General features: G+C 39.6%; 1 protein-coding gene across 2 annotated transcripts in view; it reads right to left on the bottom strand.

Annotated features, from left to right (window-relative positions):
• Positions 1-19,788, bottom strand: part of vstm2a (V-set and transmembrane domain containing 2A) — a 149,153-nt gene extending 129,365 nt beyond the window's left edge. The window contains exons 1-2 of one of the 2 annotated variants that reach the window (XM_047349447.1): positions 19,292-19,788; positions 18,073-18,239 (exon numbers count right to left, since the gene is read on the bottom strand). In XM_047349447.1, coding sequence (XP_047205403.1) covers positions 18,073-18,239; positions 19,292-19,370 — 246 coding nt within the window. In that variant the 5' untranslated portion in view covers positions 19,371-19,788. The remainder of the gene's footprint in view (positions 1-18,072; positions 18,240-19,291) is intronic. The other variant, XM_047349448.1, reaches the window with a different exon arrangement.
• Positions 19,789-20,256: the final 468 nt, after the last annotated feature.

Raw genomic sequence — 20,256 nt, forward strand, 5'->3', positions numbered from 1 at the left:
TGGCTCTGTTCTGGGGACTCCTCTAGAACCTCTGGAGATCATTGTACAAAGAAGGATTCTTCATAAAATGAAGAACATTATGGAGAACCCTGACCATCCTCTTCATGAGACTGTTGTACAACAACAGTGTCTTCAGTCAGAGGCTTCTTCAGATCTGCTGTAAGACAGAGCGCTACAGGAGATCCTTCCTGCCCACAGCCATCAGGATCTACAGCGCCTCTTTGAAGAAACCTGTATGATATGAGCTACAACAACATTTAATTTCCCTTTGGGATTAATTATGTATTTTTGAATTTGAATTGAATCAGATTAAATTGCATTTCCTTCATTCCTGATATGGTCCATTCCGTTTTTTACTTCCGTTTGTCCTTCCTTTCTTTTTCAATCTTCCTTTGTTTCGTTCCTTCCTAATGTCCTTTCTTCTTGTCATTCTTTGTTTTCATGATTCCTACCATTCTTCCTTATATTTACTTACAAGGGTTGGACAATGAAATTGAAACACCTTTCATTTTAGTGTGGGAGGTTTCATGGCTAAATTGGACCAGCCTGGTAGCCAGTCTTCATTGATTGCACATTGCACCAGTAAGAGCAGAGTGTGAAGGTTCAATTAGCAGGGTAAGAGCACAGTTTTGCTCAAAATATTGAAATGCACACAACATTATGAGTGACATACCAGAGTTCAAAAGAGGACAAATTGTTGGTGCACGTCGTGCTGGCGCATCTGTGACCAAGATAGCAAGTCTTTAGGATGTATCAAGAGCCACGGTATCCAGGGTAATGTCAGCATATCACCAAGAAGGACGAACCACATCCAACAGGATTAACTGTGGACGCAAGAGGAAGCTGTCTGAAAGGGATGTTCGGATTATATCCAAAAAACATAAAACCATGGCTTCCCAAATCACGGCAGAATTAAATGTGCACCTCAACTCTCCTGTTTCCACCAGAACTGTCCGTCGGGAGCTCCGCAGGGTCAATATACACGGCTGGGCTGCTATAGCCAAACCTTTGGTCACTCATGCCAATGCCAAACGTCGGTTTCAATGGTGCAAGGAGCGCAAATCTTGGGCTGTGGACAATGTAAAACATGTATTGTTCTCTGATGAGTCCACCTTTACATTTTTCCCCACGTCCGGGAGAGTTACGGTGTGGAGAAGCCCCAAAGAAGCGTACCACCCAGACTGTTGCATGCCCAGAGTGAAGCATGGGGGTGGATCAGTGATGGTTTGAGCTGCCATATCATGGCATTCCCTTGGCCCAATACTTGTGCTAGATGGTCGCGTCACTGCCAAGGACTACTGAACCATTCTTGAGGACCATGTACATCCAATGGTTCAAACATTGTATCCTGAAGGCGGTGCCGTGTATCAGGATGACAATGCACCAATAGACACAGCAAGACTGGTGAAACATTGGTTTGATGAACATGAAAGTGAAGTTGAACATCTCCCATGGCCTGCACATTCACCAGATCTAAATATTATTGAGCCACTTTGGGGTGTTTTGGAGGAGCGAGTCAGGAAACGTTTTCCTCCACCAGTATCACGTAGTGACCTGGCCATTATCCTGCAAGAAGAATGGCTTAAAATCCTTCTGACCACTGTGCAGGACTTGTATATGTCATTCCCCAGACGAATTGACGTTGTATTGGCCGCAAAAGGAGGCCCTACACCATACTAATAAATTATTGTGGTCTAAAACCAGGTGTTTAAGTTTCATTGTCCAACCCCTGTATTTTCTTCCTTCTATCCTTCTATTCTTCCTTCCTTCCTTACTTCTAGTTTCTTTTTTCAGAGTCCATACTTAAAGTCTGCCCACTACAGAAATATCTGGCATACATTCACAGTCAGCATCAGTGTTTCAGAGTTTACAATGAACACAAAATGAGATCTTTGGAAAGCTAGGTCCTGAAAAGTCTGTCATTCACATGGAGATGAGCAGGAATCCTGTATCATTATCCGTTTATTTCCCAATTATGCTCTACTTTGTGTTTGTCTGTCTCATAAAATCAATCTAAAATAAATTAATGTAAGCAGACAGCAGTGGTGCAGAGTTGCTCCTTCTCTGACTGGTAACTGTGGCTGAGCCTGACAGTGAGTGCTTCACAGTTCACTGATCATAAATGAAGGCAGCAGACTCTTCACCTTCACACACGAACCAGCAGCTTCCTGTGGAGATCTTCTGTTCATTACAACCAACACAGATTGTTACAGATGTCTGGCTGCATGATCCAGCTGAACGGAGCAGTTCCCAGGCCTGGGCCCGGTGAATCATGGAGACCTTGACACCAACTATCATAATCTGAGAAAGCCTCCACCTTGGTAGAGGGGCAGGAGGCACACAAGAAGGTCACCCAGAGAGCGTGGCCACCAATGGATTTTATGCTTTCTTGCTGCTACATCCAGTGGATTCTTAAACTTACTTGTAAAAGGAGGTAAGGCTTGCTGTGGCATGAGGGCATTCAGGTAAAAGTGAGACAGTGTTTGGATTGTTTGTATTCATACATCAGGCCTCAGCTCCAGCTCTAAGTGTCTGCGGGGCACCTTGCCACGTGTTCTCTTTTCTCTTTTTCAAAAACTTCTCTTACTATTTGCAGCTCCCATACTTTAGGTCAGCTAAACCCATCTTTCAATCCAGGAGCAGCTCAGCCATTCATGCACTCCGGGGTGTATTTGAGGAATGAAATGCACCATGAATCTCTAAACTGCGCCCATCTCTGTTCATCTCTGTCGATTTGAGTCTTTGCTTGATCCACCTTTGAAATTCATACTGTCAAGGTGTAGCCTCTCTGAAACCCCAGATATGCAAAGGTGTTCTTTTTTTCCCAGTCACAGAGGGGTTTCAATCGATTCTAAGCTGTTTTTTTATTTTCATGAATTTATTCTGAGACCAGGCAAGACTGATAAATTAGTTATAAATCTTGCAGAGGCCTGGATGAAAGGTTCAGAGCAGGTAAAAAATTTTACCGCCTAGTATAATCCAAAAATATTCTCACACCAAATAGAATTACAATTGGATGGCAAGTTAAAGATTTACTCCATAAACTGATCTCATTGCAAACAACAGCAAACTGATTAGATGACAAAGAAATAGTCACATCCACCTCTTCAGAACACACAGGATTTAAAAGCAAATGGGGACACTAACTCATGTATTTTTAGACTAGCAAATGAAAATAAGTCTCCATGTCAGACATGTGCTCCAGGATTTATCTACTGTTTGATCATACCTAAAGGTCCAGTCAAATACATCAACATCGCATGACACAGAAGATGGAACAATTAGATCAGAGCTGACATACATGCATTATATGTCCATCATATCTTGTTAAGCTGCTTATTCTTTTTTTTAGATTATTTGAGTAATTTAAATGGAACAAATGGAGCTAATGTTGAGCTTCAGTTAGTATTCATGTCAAACTGCTCTACCTCTCTATCATTTTCAGATAAACATGCGATTCACCCAAGATTTTTTATTTAACCACGACATTTTTCTTTTTTAATCTTTCTCAATATTCAGAATCAGAATCAGAATCAGAAAAGCTTTATTGCCAAGTACGTTTTTGGACATACAAGGAATTTGTTTTGGCGTAGTCGGTGCAATACAGTACAAATTAAACAGTATAAACATATCTACAATATAATATAAATATATGTGCACAGTTTTAAGTGAGTGAGAGTAAATATAGAGCAGTATAAGATGCAAGAGCAATACAACAGTGCAGGTGATCATTGTGCAAGTAAAGCAGTGCAAGTAAAGCAGGAGTCCAAGCTGAGCGTTAATGTAACGCATAGAGTTGCAGGTTACAGGTGTCCTGTCAGCAAAAAAAGGGGGGGTGTGGGGGAAAGGGAGAGTGTCAGGGTGGTTTCCGGGCTTTGTTAACCAGGCTGGTGGCAGATGGGAAAAAACTGTTCTTGTGGCGTGAGGTTTTGGTCCGGATGGACCGCAGCCTCCTGCCAGAGGGGAGAGTCTCAAAGAGTCTGTGACCGGGGTGGGAGGGATCAGCCAGAATCTTCCCTGCCCGCTTCAGGGTCCTGGAGGTGTACAGTTCCTGGAGCGACAGTAGACTGCAGCCAATCACCTTCTCAGCAGACCGAATGACACGCTGCAGCCTGTCCTTATCCTTGGCTGTAGCAGCGGCGTACCAGATGGTGATGGAGGAGGTGAGGATGGACTCAATGATGGCTGTGTAGAAGTGCACCATCATAGTCTTTGGCAGGTTGAATTTCTTCAGCTGCCGCAGGAAGAACATCCTCTGCTGGGCTTTCTTGATGAGGGAGCTGATGTTTGGCTCCCACTTGAGATCCTGGGAGATGATGGTTCCCAGGAAGCGGAAAGATTCCACAGTGTCAATTGTGGAGTCACAGAGGGTGATGGGGGCAGGTGGGGCTGGGTTCTGCCTGAAGTCCACAACCATCTCCACTGTCTTTAGAGCGTTGAGCTCAAGGTTGTTCTGGCTGCACCAGTCCAACAGATGGTCCACCTCCCATCTGTATGCGGACTCGTCACCATCAGAGATGAGTCCGATCAGGGTGGTGTCGTCCGCAAACTTCAGAAGCTTGACAGACTGGTGACTGGAGGTGCAGCTGTTGGTGTACAGGGAGAAGAGCAGAGGAGAGAGAACACAGCCTTGGGGGGAACCGGTGCTGATGGTCAGGGAGTCAGAGACGTGCTTCCCCAGCCTCACGCGCTGCTTCCTGTCAGACAGGAAGTCAGTGATCCACCTGCAGGTGGAGTCGGGCACACTCAGCTGGGAGAGCTTCTCCTGTAGCAGAACTGGGACGATGGTGTTGAAGGCAGAGCTGAAATCCACAAACAGGATCCTGGCATAGGTTCCTATGGAGTCCAGGTGCCGGAGGATGAAGTGAAGGGCTAGGTTGACTGCATCATCTACAGACCTGTTGGCTCTGTAGGCAAACTGCAGGGGGTCAAGGAGGGGGTCGGTGATGTCTTTTAGGTATGTTCAAAATTACAGAAAAACACAAGAAAATGCTAAATTTATAATTTTTTTCAAAATATGACAACAAAAAGTACTTCAATATTTAGTTTTATGACTCCCAGTCTAGTATGTTTGGTATTATGTTTGCCTGCTTCCTTAAAATAGATAAAAAACAATGCTGTTTGCCAATGTCTGCACCTAGTTTGATAACATGTTCCAAATGGGCATATTAATGCTGCATGTGGAAACAGGTGAGAGCTGAAGAATGAATGCCTTCTTAAAGAAGTATCCCATTCTGTAGTGGAATATCTAAACAACTGCTTAAATTAGGAGTCAAGGAAATAAAATATGCAGTGGCATAGGTGAAGGATAAAAACTAGAACTAGAAGATTAGATTAGATTAGATTAGATTAGATTAGATTAGATTAGATTAGATTAGATTAGATTAGATTAGATTAGATTAGATTAGATTAGATTAGATTAGGTTAGATTGCTATCTTGCATGCTTTAGATATTTTCCTGGTTCAGAGCAGGGAAGTCCAACTGGCTAATGCAGTAGGACTTCATGTTCTAGAGAATTTCCTTCATTTCCTCACATTTAGACCCATGAAACATGTATTTTAAAACACAAGCATCTAAAGCAAAACAGATAACAGTGAGCTTTGAATAATCAAATGAGACTTGGCATTTCAGAATGCATGACAAAACATACAAAGAAAAAAACAGCCTTCTGCAGCCAAGCTCCATTACGTCTGAAAAAAAAAAAATCAGTTCAGTGTATACCAAGCAAAAAATGAGATGCTTGGTTCCTACAGTTTGCAGAACAATGAAACTGGAGGCAGTATTTATTTTTATTTTTTTGTTTAACCAGGTTCCATAGGGGTTCTGAGGCAGACACCATATCTATAATAAAGACTACACCTAACATGTTCCTTTTAAATAAATATATGCTAAGTGTTGAGTTATTCCTTGATCTAGGAGCTTTAGGCTTAGCCAGCTAGGGAATTGTCCATGATGTAATCACCATCTCCCATTAACTTGATGCCTTTACTGTCCTCTCTCTCCATGAAGCTACATGTAATTGATGCTCTTTGTGCATTAATCAAGTTCAATGTTCTCCAAATGATGTCTGTTTTATCTGACTGACTCCTATCTACTGATCCCTGTTAAACCATCTTTCTATTAAAATAAGCTTGTTCCGATAAATAAATATTTATACAGTTATGTTCACCTGGATTTAATGAACAGGTCACACTGACAGCAAATTAGTCTATATTTAATTGGACCTGAACTCAAGGAGCTGACTTTGTGTGTAAATTACCTATAAATAACTTTTGTTGTGCACAGGTGCTATATGAATACAGTAAAGGGAACTGCATTGTGTTGTTGAATAAAACATAGAAAAAGGCATGCTAGTAACCACAAAGGTTGTATTTCAACTCTGGAAGCACATTTTATTTCCCACATGGAATTATATTAGAACAGAGGAGACATCCGAGGTATTGATGTATTACTGGAGGGTTTGCAGGGATTGGGCTCTTTGTTGAATTATAATGGACATTGACTATCTCTCTCATCTTAGGAAAAAGCCAGAAAGGAACAGAAAATTTATAAAACCAGTGGTTTTAGTTAATCACAGTCCTTTAAAAATACTTAAGAATATGTGAATTTTTTATGAAAGAGGCCACACTCCACATTCAGAAATGTTTCTAGAACCTGAGTGCCTCACTCTCAAAGATTGTCTACATTGTTACACTGCCTTGCAAACGTATTAATACACAAAATTGAATGTATGCATGGAGGGTTTTATGTGATAGACCAATAGAAAGTAGTGGATTGTGCCCAAGTGAAAGGAAAATAATGGATGAAACAGGCTTTTCAACATTTTTCCCCAAACAAAAATCTGAAAAGTGTGGCATGTATGTTAGCTGCCCTCTTTACTCAGATACTCCTAAACAAAATTCACTGAAAGCAATTGCCTTCAGATATTGCCTAATTAGAAACTAGAGTCCATCTGTGTAATAAGATCTCTGTTTAAATCCAGCTGCTCTGTGAAGGCCTCAGAGGTTAGAGAAGATTAGTGAACAAACAAGCTTTATGAAGACCAAGGAATCAAGCAGACAAATCAGGGAGAAGGACATGTTCTTAAACAACATCCCTAGCTTTGAACATCTTATGAAGCTCTGTTCATCATATGAAAACAGAAAGAATATAGCACAGCTGCAAAGCTAACAGGACATGGCCGTCCTCCTAAACTGCCAACCCAGCAAGACAAGCAGCCAAAGGCAGAAAGTCCAGATTACAGTTTGCTGGACGTCACGCAGGGGACATAGCAAACATGTGGAAGAAGCTGCTTTTGTAACCTATGTTACTTAAATTGAGTGCCCGTTCAGCCATCAGTGGCGCCGTTATAAAGGGAAACGCTCTCAGAGTACGCCCCGTTCTGATGTCACGTCCTCCTTGCTGTAGGCTGTGCATGGCTGGAATAAACAAATGACTGATTCAACACAAAATCCGATTAACACCTTATGTAAATCTTCCCATACTCATTGGTAAGTTACTTTACAACATGATTGTTCAGACCGGTTGGGTAAAGTCGTCAACTTTTCTGCTGAAGTTCATTTTTAATGCCGGTTGTGTTAAGGCTTCACTTCCGCATTCGTTAGTTACGGTCATAAATTATGACCGTATATTTGTTTGTGGCAAATGTTTAACAATTCAGCTGCATTTCTATGGAATCATGCAAATGTTTTGGAATATTTTGACACTGTTTAAATATTAATGCTGCTAATGTTAGTAGCAATGTCAGTGAAACGCCTACGGTATGCATGGTTTCTTTTAGCTTTATGCTACTGCCTGTATTTTGTTGAATTAATTGAATCTAGCTGTGCAGCTTATTTTGAATACAATGATCAATGAATTAATTTTGAATCATTTGAAATTCTGAATTATTATTGTAATTTCTGTATGTACAGAATGCAATTTAGAGATGTTACCAGTAACCTAATGTATTTTTCCAGATGCTAATTGCATGTATTTTGACCTTGTTTATAGGTCAGGTTTTTTTTTGGACTCCCTGAACCTCTTCTAGAGTGGCGAGCTGGTAGGATTATTTATTTTTCCCTTTTGATTCGGGACCTTGGACACTGTGAGAGTCCTGTTTTTTTTCCCCCCAAAAGGAACTTAACTAAAAAACATGGACAATAACTGAACTTTCATATTTAGTTTGGATAACCACAAACTGAACCATTTTGAACTGAAAAGGATGTGAAAGTCAAACAAATAATAGTATTGCATTTGAATGACTGGATACTTGTCTAATGTAATCTTGTCTTGACACACATATCTGGTGTCTGTCTAATTCTTTGTTTGTTGTAATTTAAGTTAAATATATATTTCTGAATCAGATGAGCATTTTCTTTTTCCTTCCTCTGGTTGTCTTGTTCCATCCCAGGCTGCTATGACGAACTTAATTTTCTGTTGTCAGTTTTGTTAATATCTTTGCGATAACTGGTCCATACCAAAAAAATGTAACCCATACAAGCATATTGTGTCAGTGTTACACTTTGGTCAAGTGAGGCAAAAATTGAAGTTTTTGGCCTACATGGTTGAAAACTAACACATAACATCCCCCTGAACACAACGTCCCCATGTTGAAACATGATGGTGGCAGAATCATGCTGTGGGGATTCTTTTCTTCAGCATGGGCAGATTAACTAGTCAGAGTTGATGGGAAGATGGATGGAGCTAAATACAGGACAATCCTGGAAGGAAACATGTTAGAGGCTGCAGAAGGCTGGAGACGGGACCTACTGGTTCACCATCACAGCATATTCAGGTATCAGAACAGCCCAGTCAAAATTTAGACCTAAATCCAGTTGAAGATCCGTGACAAGTGTTGATAATTTATGTTATCAAAGACATTCTATTCAATCTAATTCAGATAGAGATACATTTCAGTCTAGAGATAGTGGTAGACCAAACCTCAAACTGTTGTAAGAAAATATGAAAAAGCTTTGAGGACACTTTTGCAATGCACTGTTACTGCTTCCAGAACCTGGGCTTCTCACGCTTTCATCCTGCATAATAAGAGAAATTCTGCATTGTTAGAATCCTCCTGTTTGTTCCTTTTCAACCTTGACTGTCCTTTCAAACCTAATGACCCGGTCCAGAATATTTGTAACCTAAACCTCTCATCCTCTACCTGCCTAAAGAACTCAACAAACCCTTGTGTCATACTGCTTTACCTTAGTGCCACCTACCTACAAGTCCTAGCATGTGAAGGGAAAGAGATAAAATGTCATCTAACACCAGAGGACCATATAGTGGAAGGGCTTTACAGATGCAGATGAGGACTTGATGACACACCACACCTCAAACTCCACATCATTAGTGTCAGTGTTGGACGACTGGTTTTAAATACGTAATCTGTATTCAAAGCTGAAAGAGAATGGCTTTGTGGCAACTCTTCTCCTGTTTGAAATGACACAAGTGCTTTACGAGCAGTTTGAAAACCTGCTCTCCCTGCTCATTAAATGCTCAGATCTATTCAAATATATGGGTACAAAAATGATATTCCAAGTCTGCTTTGACAGCCACACTTAAGCCTTTGTTGATGACACTCAACAACGGCACATTATTATATGTTATTGCAGCCATCTGAAGCTGGGAGCAAGCACAGCCTAAAATGCCTCTCAGAGTGATGACCAGGCATTTCTTAGCACTCCGCTCATTTTCTGTAACTGCACTCCCCTCCCCTGCAAACTGCCCCCGCCTCCGCTCCGCGTAGCTTTTTGACTTGAATCAACATCACCACAAGTGTAGCAAATCGCAGCAGCGAGCCTTCCCGTGTCATGGAGGTGCGATTGTTTCTGTCTGTCTGAGCCGGTGCATAATTATAAAGTGGCAGCATATTTGCCACTAGAAATCTCAGAAGAAGACTCATTTATGCACTTGTTAAGAAAGCGAAGGCCAAACCGTGGCTTTCTGTATTGATGTTTGTTTTCAGCCCTGTCTTTCTAATACAAGTCCGGGACAGACTTTGTAGGAAAACGTTTCAACATGTTCTCCCGAGAGACTTTAACAAGGAGCCTTTCTTCATGTCTTCACCTCACAGTCAAGCCTGTATTTTCTGAACCAAACCTGCAGTGGTTCCATGCAAATATACAGATTAGATAGATAGATAGATAGATAGATAGATAGATAGATAGATAGATAGATAGATAGATAGATAGATAGATAGATAGATAGATAGATAGATAGATAGATAGATAGATAGATAGATAGATAGATAGATAGATAGATAGATAGATAGATAGATAGATAGATAGATAGATAGATAGATAGATAGATAGATAGATAGATAGATAGATAGATAGATAGATAGATAGATAGATAGATAGATAGATAGATAGATAGATAGATAGATAGATAGATAGATAGATAGATAGATAGATAGATAGATAGATAGATAGATAGATAGATAGATAGATAGATAGATAGATAGATTTATTACAGACTCGTAGTCCAGATCACATAAAAACAAAAAACAATCAACGATAAAAGAAAAAAAATTAAAAAGGAGAATAAGAGTACTTAAAATAAAAACAAAAAAAAGAAAAATACTTATTTTGTAGGAGGCAGTTCACACTTTAACAAAAGTCTTAATGCATCATTATAAGCCACCTTCAGTCTCTGAAGGCTTTTTTTTTAATTGCACCATAAGTGTGCCGTATACAGTGAAGCGCAATATGATCTAAACAAGTTAACTTCATCAGGACAATATCCAAATTTCCGAGCTAGAACATTAGCTTGAGCATATCACATTCGAACCTGACGGTAAATATCCTCATGACAGACAGTCTGTCAGCACATGACCAAGATATTTTAGTCGTCAGCATACAACAAGTGGTTACAACTGTGTCTTTAACCACCATACAGCCAGTTCCACACAGATTTAACTGTGTAGAAAGGTTATTCATTTAAAAAATGAACAATGCAGGGGACAGGGTGCCTCCTTGTCTGACTCCATTACTGACCCAGAAGGGTGAAGACACACAGTTGTCCCACCTGTATGGTTTCATTGGCATACCAATAAGACAGACATCTTACTATATATTTAGGCACACCAGCTTGACTCAATTTTAGAAATAGTTTTCTGTGGTTTACACTATCAAGGCCTTAAGACATTATTATTTTGTCAAATCTTGGCAAGAGAATTAGTTAAAAATTTTAGACAGTGTATGGGAAAGATAAGACTTCCCATTAGGACTTTAATCATTAAATGAACCACTGTTTAATGTCTCTGTGCACATTACATGTGCATGTTGTAAATGTATTTTTCACAACTGGCAGAGGGTGGCGCTTCAATTACAGATAGATTTTTTTTCCCCAAACCACTGAATGGGCTTCTGCATGACATTGTTAAAATTCTCAGTGATGATTGGACTAAATTCCTATTCTATAAAATATATTTGACTTCATCGTTTAGTGAAAACAGAAACTCCGGGTAGCTTCCCCGGCTGTTTAGTTTAGATGATGGATTTGTTAGGTGTCCACCACAGTCTGTTATCTAACAATTTCACTCAAGAAACAATAACAACAATCATGGTTCTTCACACCAAAGTATTGCAGGTAAACAATGTGTTCATGGACACCAGGATAAAAAGAGTACACACAAGATAGGCTTAAATAGAATGGCCATGCCAGAATTTAAAGTCATTTCCGTACCTTGGTTTATTTCTAGCCTCTCTAGCTTAAGTAAGTACACCCACAGACAAAAATGGCTTAACTTTAACACTCAATGTTAGGAAGAAAGGAGAAGCAGAAGTTGCCAACCTAGCCATGGAAACTCATTCAACCCATAAACACATGTTATATAGCATTGTAGTTAGTTAAGGTTTAGAGTTTGTATGATATTACATATATGGTTATAACTCATAAGGCTTAAATATGAATAAAAATTTGTCTGCGGTCAGTTCTACCTCACCTTGTGTCAACCATATCCAGTACAAGTTCCATACCTTTACTGTGACACCGGTTAGTGTAGGACATATGGACAAATGTACCTGTTAGGTGTGGAACAATGGTCTCTAATGCCAATCTATAACTTAAATATTAGAATTAGAATACGTTTTTTTGCATTTTCAGTTTGATTCAGTTCCTTTTAGTTGATTCAAACAACTCTGAACAATCTCAGTTTAGCATACTCCAGTTTAGGTTATTTCATGCGTGTTTAGTGCAGCCAGATTTCATTTCATAACCAGTTACATTCAGTCCAGTTCAAACCATCAATTTATTCCAGCTACACCCAGTTAACCTACCAGTCGAACGCTTTGATTGGTGGAATGTGTTGAGTGATAACCCAGTACTGCAGTCTGTCATGATGAAAAGACTCATTACAAATAAATATTTATTCTTCATATGATTTTTCCTGTTTATGTAAAGGTTACACATTAAAGCAGTCCAAATCATTCCAACTGTAATTTAATCAAATTCACCCAAATCAACTAAATTCAAAACGACATATAATATATACTGTGTAATTTTATACAGTGTAATTCTGTTTATGATTCAGTTCAGTCAAGTAAAGTCAGTGGAGTTTCAGTTCTGACGGTAATTCAGTTCATTAGTGATCTTAGTCACTAAAATATTCAACATTCTACTGGGGATTCTACATCTTTTTACTGATTCCAAAATGCTAACCATTAAAAGCCTTTATTCGTGACCTGGGTGTTTTCTGTTCTCATTTTATAAAAGAGTGGACCAAATTTCTGCAAACCCTCCTGTAATAAATCTTTTGATGTAATTCCAGGTGGAATATGAAATATGGTCCTAAAAATAAATCCCTATACTGTTTGCTGGACTGCTAGTTTGTCTTTTTGAAGTGGCATAGAAAATAATATTGCATTAGTTTTAAACAAAAAAAACATTAGAGGGTCATTTACCGTCAAAATGAATGTTTGGATCCAGTTAATTACTGAAGAAATAATTGAAATCCATTTAGTTCTAATCCAGTTTATTCAAATTCAGTTCACTCTAATCCAGAACAGTTGGTATGAACTAATGCCAAATTGGGGGCGAGAATAATAATTCCTTTGTTTTAAAATAAAGAATCAAATGAGCAGCTTGCTTTTGTGATGGATAAACAGTAAAATGAGCTAATAGTGAATTCAAGGAAGTCTGCTTGTATATGTCTGCAGCATAGAATCTACTACTCATTTCCTTTGCTTGAGAGGAGCAGGCAACAATTTACATGAGCTGAGTGTTACCATAGCAGAATACAGCAATAAAAGAATGCACATTACATTTTTCTTTACATTTGCCACAGTTTGTGTCTATGCTTTATTTTGATGAACAGATACACATAAGGAGAGCAATAAAACATTGTTAGCTTCCACCACTCTGAGAATGAAGTAACTTTTTCAACAAGCTCATGGACATAAAACATCTGTCTACTGCAGGGTGAAGGAACTATTACAGATAATGACTTCACAGAAGCTCACTTCAAACAACCTGAACACTTTAAGGTTGAAATCCTTATTCAATTTCAAGTACTGAGGTGAAGTTAGCTAAAACACCAGCAGGCAGTCTAAAAGGTAACACAACTATAAATATATAGAATAAACAAACTAAATTATGTCACACTTCTCAAACAAACACATCGTTTTTATCCCTTCTGCTCTTTGTGTTGAACGAAGCTAACGCTAGCTGGCTAATTAGTACGGTTACCTGCCTTAGTAGCTACAGACACAGTAACTTTCCTCCTAACATTAGAGGTTTAGGAACATGTTTTCTCAGTGGATAGCTCAGCTAATCCAATAATTTTTCAATTTTAACCCAGATAAATATTATTAAAATTAGACTTTTCAAGCTGCTTTGTTCCTTAAAGTCAGGCTTGGTTAGGCCCTTTTAACAACTTTTCAGCAACATTTGAATATCAATGAAATGTTTACATGGGTTCCTTTTTAACTTTTAAACAGCTTCATTATGATGAGATGAAGGGTAAAGTGATGTCATTTTCTCCAATGCCTTTACAACAAAGGTCTACTAGTTGCTGCTTTCTGTTTAAACCATCATTGTTAATTGATTTCTTGTTTTTCAGCCACCATCATCACATTCTGACTGACAGGACATGGCAAAGTGTTGGAGCGGAGGCGCTGCTGCATCCTCCAGAAAAAATAAGCAGAGGAAGCTTTGCACTGCAACCCAAAAGGAAAAAGGAAAATCTTCATGGCTGCGAGTTTTTCATTTTTAAACTGGAAAATACATTTGCTTCTGTAGCTCAATTTTGTTTCAAAACAGTGTTGCTTCCCTACAGCTGCCCATGGTATTCATAACTGAACAAATGAGAAAAAACTGGACTTCCTTTTAATTTTTAAAGAAGGGTGTGTATAGAGGATTTCTGGAACTTCAACTGCCATACACAGCTGACTGACCACACATAGCAATGGATAGTGGAAGGGAAGCCATGCTCAAATAAAACTGATATTACAAAAATGGATTGACAGAAAATGTTACTAGTTTTAAAACCCGCAGTTTTTTAAAACCATGGCATAATGTTTTATTTACATTTGAATACAAAAATGATATTCTGAAAACTTATTTTAACTTTATGTCTTTATGTTTCCACATATATTTTATTGTATATTCTAACCAGGTTTTTTGCATGTTTTCCCTAATATTTTGACAATTTATCTTTAGTGAAGAGCTTAAGTATTCTGAGGCTGGAAGGCCTCCTTGCCATCACCCTAATCTTTATATTCCTCCACAGTTTTCCTAGGTGAGTCATGTCAGAGCTCTTTGCTGGGCTGCTCCAGAATGTTAAACTGACTTCCAGTCAGTAGTCAAAACGTTGGTCCAATTAAAAGATTTCTTTAAACCTAAACCTGCCATGGGTGTGAATAATGTTAGGCTTAATTTTTAAATGATGGGAAGATTTCCTGTGCTTTGGGCATCATCAACAGGCTTCTCTATGCTTAATGAAAAAATGACAGGTGCTTTTCATTTCACCTGTTTGGCCTTTTTATACTTTTGTATATTTTGTCATGGTGCAACTGTTTATGGTTTATGTCAGGTTTGAAAATTAGCCATCTGCCACAGAATCTTTATTTGTGCCAACCATGCAGCAATTTATACTTGTCTTCTATGTCATTTCATCTAAACTTTGAAACCAAAGACATTGAGCAATTTTCTTTTAATCTACTCACATTTTATTGTAAAGAAAAATGATTTTTTAAATGGTAATGAATAATATCTACCCACAGGAATTCGCTCTATGCTGTTTTGCTTTAATCAACTGGTGCACAAAGGATAAATCAATGGAGACAACTGAGTGCAATACAATACAAAAACATTACAATAAATATAAATTCACAAGATTTGAGCTCTATGATTATAATCTCCTTGATTCATGAACATACCTAACTTCCTAGAAGAATAAACTGATATGCAGGTTTATAATTGAAGTAGTGAAAGAAGAAGTGACGTGCAGGAATAAATGGGGAACAAATGGGAGAACTGACTTTTTACCATGACATTTTTTAATGTATTGTAACATAATCCTGATTTATTTGGGCATATCATAGAGTTCAGAATTACTAATATTTTGTAGGTGAGCTTTGTTGGTCATTCATAGCTGAAAATACCGTCTCCACCCACTGATCCACGGACTTCTGCTTTATTTCATATGTGCTTTGCCAGTAAAAGGCTTCTGTCGGAGTCTTTTCATGTCATGTTTTGATGGATCCAAAGAACCCAGACTTTTCATGCATGCAGCCTTTATTTGCATAAACATTTGCATTCTAACATATCCTGCTCATTTCCCCCAAACTACCAGGAGGACCGCTGGTTTTCAAACAGCTCTCATCACATGGAGCATCCATTCACACCGCAACGCAGCAGGACAAATACACACAGCAGCTTTCATTTCAAACAGTCTTCCCCTCGATAAGAAATATGGCTAACAATTGTGATGTGTGTCTGAATAGGCCACTTTAGCCCAACATCCAAGAGTCACATGGGATCAAGCTCAGATCAAAGTCTAGCTGATGCCACTTGAAGAGCTGTGCCACAATAGAAAAATAATTATAAGCCACATGGATATCCAGCCATCCTCACATCTCTCTCTCACACATACACACACATATGCACATTTCCCATCCACCCCTTTGTCAAGGAAAAAAAAAGCAGCTCTGTTTTGATGTCTGTCTTGACAATACAGCAGCTCCTCCAGATCCTGACATATAGCTACCTGCCACACAATAAGTCAGCAAGTCATTTCCATCCATCCAAATGCAGTAAACACAGACAAAGTCCCTCTCAGCCACTGAGCAGCCCATCATTAATCGGGGGCAAAGGGGAGCTGTCAGAACCAGCAACAATACATAGGCTGAGAAAAAAAGCACAGCATTTCCAGTGGTGCTGTTTAATGAGGCAGCATATAAAAATATGCTTCGGTCGTATCAGTTCAGCCACTTTTATCCATTCATCAACAGTAAGGCTCATTGACTTCATTTATTATGTAATTAACATGCTGAGCAAGTTCATTTTTTATTTTTTTTAAACTTGTCTTTAATTAATGCTCTAGTTTCATTTTTTTTTTTTATGTGGCCATTCATTGTGTTGGGATTTTTATCACTGTTTTGAAAGAGTTAATGAGATTTATGGCTACATTTAGATTTAAAAGGGAAAAAAGGAAGATTTGAAAGAAATGTGTTTTAGGTTACTTATTTTTGGGTCATGTCTTTGCAGCTTACACAAACAGTATGGTGGGCCTGGTTGCCGTGCAGTGGCTGAGGCAGATTATTGTTTTTTGGCTCATACTAATTTCTGCTTATCCTTGAGGTCTGACCTGCAGATTCAGATTGTGACCATTTTTTCCCTCAGGATTATTTTTAGAAGACAGAACAGAGGTTGTAGTGTTGGAAAGATTTTTTCTATTCGACCTGCCGATCACCGACCAGAGCCAAACAAACGAAACTTGGTCAATCCCAAACTCTAGGTGATTAATTGTCTCATCTGTCAAAATATGATTTTCTTTCTTTTGCATAACTGACTTTATTGAATTAATGCCAACATGTTGTGTCCAGTTCATGCAGCAAATCAGATAGCCCAATTATAAAGATTCAAGAATCAAAGAAAGAAAAACGTAGCCAGGGAATCATGTTATAAATAAAAAACAGTAAAAAATAAAACAAAAACAATAATAATAATAAGACAACAAGGAACCAACCAGGGAAACTACAACAACAGTGACAAACAAAGCAAAAATAATCAAATGTAATTCTAAATGAACATAGATGCTGCCTTCTCTATGTTATGTGTATGTACATGGAAGGGAGGATAGCATTATGACCACCTGTAACATGTTAGGAGCAGGTCCTTTAAATCCCGTAAATTGGATTGAGATCTGGGGCCAGGTCAACATCAGAAACTTCTTGTTGTGCTCCTCAAACATCTTCATACAATTTTTGCTTTGTGCTACGGCACCATATTTTGCTGGAAGAGGTCACTGTCATCAAGAAACACAGCTGTGACTGGGTTGCACCTATGCAACCCTGTCACTGTGTAATCTGACACCTTTCTATCACCAAAGCATAACCCCTTCAATGATTTAAGCCACAGTAGCATGGCCCATGACCCTGTCATCACCTCACAACTGTTGCTTCATTGGACCACTTGAAAGATGCTGACCACAGCAGAAAACCGGGAACACCATGCTAGAGCTGTGGTTTTGAAGATGTTCTGATCCAGTCATCACAGTTTGGTCCTTGCTAAAGTCGCTGAAATCCCTAGGCTTACCCATTCCTCTGCTTGTAACCCATCAACTAAGAGGACAAAAGGTTCACTTTGGTTGTAATGCTGTGCCACCATGTGTGCATAGGTGTCTGTTATTAATTTTGGATCTTCAAAAAGCTATAACACCAAGAGCTCAGATATAGGTTTTAAAGTGAGGGCTAACCACGTTGGTGACTTTGAGCGTTTGTGCGTAAAAGCGCGCAGATCGCTTTGGATGAAGCCTATTTTCCTTTCATGAGTGGGTGTGCTTATGACCCAGCAGGCACAGCTCTCCATTGGAGGAAGAAGTGGGGGAGGGGGTGGTAGTCAAAACAGAAACAGGGGCTTCTTTGTACCTCTTGAGCATCAACGGCCTCCTCGCTGTCAGTGGGCTCTGGAGCTTTCACGAACCACCACTGGATCTCCAAATACACAGATGCGGTTCCGCTCTGGAAGGCGCACGCCATCTCTATGTTTTGGCCCTCTTTAACTGTCATGTTGGAGGGCAGATCTGTAAAGCGACCTGCGAATAAAAAAAAAAAAAAGAAAAAGGAAAGGTTGAGAAAGAAGAAGAAGTCATGAGGATGTGTTAAGACGGGGTTCGGAGATGGTGATGTTGGGATTTCTGCGGGCGTTAATCAATGGGTGCAGTGGAAATAAACACTTGATGCGTGCACTCCTGAGCAAACGGAGGCAGGTTCCCTCCGCACCAGACCCCACATCTCCCCAGTCACAGATACTGACGAGACTTCGACGGGAATAAGGCAGCATGGTTAAATTATTCAGACTATTGATTGCGCACACGCTCAAGGAAATATACTTGTGGAGTTTTTCTTTATATATATATATATATATATATATATATATATATATATACATATTTTCAATATATATCTATGGATATTTTTAAAGACGTTCTAAAATAAAGATTAAAAAAGGAAATCACATTTCTCATATATTATTAAGGCGGAATGTTTTAATCTTTAAAGACGGAGTTGCGTTAGTTATATATATATATATATATATTCTTATAATTTTGTACTATACATTTTTATCTTCAGGATTTCCGTGTATGCAAACACACGAACGATTCAGCTTTTAGTGTATTTTACCACCGCCATGTGCAGACTGGGTATTCTTTAAGCTGTTTCAAAGTGGGAATCTCTGTAGCAGGCAGACGGGGACTATGTGGAGCTTCCAGCACCGCGGAGAGCTCCGCGTACCCGCTCTCCAAAGCGCTCGAATCAGCAGGGCAGCTTTTGAAACAAGTGCTCTTTCTTTACCAAACAGCCTGTTGTACTGTGGTGAAGAACGAACCGGATGAACAGCCTCCGATTCTCCTGATCGAGAAAAAATAAGTGACTTATAAAAAAGCACCAGTTGCTTATGTTGTAAAAAAAAAAGAAAAGACGCAGCCTTCCTCATTTTTCATTCCTTCCTCCCATTGCGCATTGAGATCCACTTAATATGAGTCGTTTCCACCGCAGCCTCCTTTGCGCTGCGCACTTTTAATACAGGGCAGCCCATAAAAAAAAAGAGAAAAAAAAAAGCCCCGACACGATCACAGTGTCTTACCTTCAAAGGAGAATCCGAACTGAACACAGAATCCAGCTAGGAAAACAAATCCAACAGTGTCATGAGAGGTCCACATCATTTCAGTTGTATGGAGGTTCAGTTCTTCACATCCGACGTTTAATAAAGAGAGACGGGGGGAAACAGCAGCAGCCTACACTCCAGCGGAATCAAACAGTCTCTGGGCGAGCGTGCCTGAACGCAGCTTTCCGCAGGTTGAACATGCTGAGAAACTACAGCTTCCTCCCTGCTCAAGTTTGGGTTCCTGCTCCGTGGATTCCTGTCTCGCTCTGCGGGCAAAGGCTGTCTTCTGCCTGGCTGCGCTGAAAGTGTGTGAAAGAACCCGGCTGCGGTCTTCTTCTGCGCTACCGGAGAGACGTCAGTCTTAGAGGATCACTGTAGCATCCACACACACACACACACACATAGACACACTCCCCCACCTCGGAGAATCTGCTCTGCATCCGGCCCCGTTCCCACACACTGACCGTTAGGACTCAGAGCAGGAAACTCATGCAGACAGATAAACAGACAGAGGTGCGCTGCGAATTTCAGGGGTCTGAGATGAGGGGATTTTAATCAGAAATTCCCCCAACTGTTCGTGGATTATTCCTCCCACTAATAGACCTATACAAATGCGGGGGCGAATTAAGTTGTAACTCAATGCAAGGTTAACTGAAACATGTAGAAATGTAGACATGTGATGCGTTCTGTTTATAAATCGAAGTCCGAATTTCAGAGTTTCACATCAGAAAGAAGAAGGTGGACCCAGCAATGTCAGAATTCCTGTTCGGCTAATTGGAGCCTCCCCATCAAACCTCAACGTCAAAACCGGAGGTCACGCCTATATAAGGTAGTAAGAGTTTCAATTTTAAATGTGTTATTTGGACTTCTGAGCAGAGGAGGTTCTTGCATGAAGGGCGCCCTGGGCAAAACCCTTCTTCAGGGTCACACCCACCAAAAATACA

The sequence above is a fragment of the Girardinichthys multiradiatus genome, chromosome 21, assembly GCF_021462225.1.
Source record: "Girardinichthys multiradiatus isolate DD_20200921_A chromosome 21, DD_fGirMul_XY1, whole genome shotgun sequence".
NCBI classification, from domain to species: Eukaryota; Metazoa; Chordata; class Actinopteri; order Cyprinodontiformes; family Goodeidae; genus Girardinichthys; species Girardinichthys multiradiatus.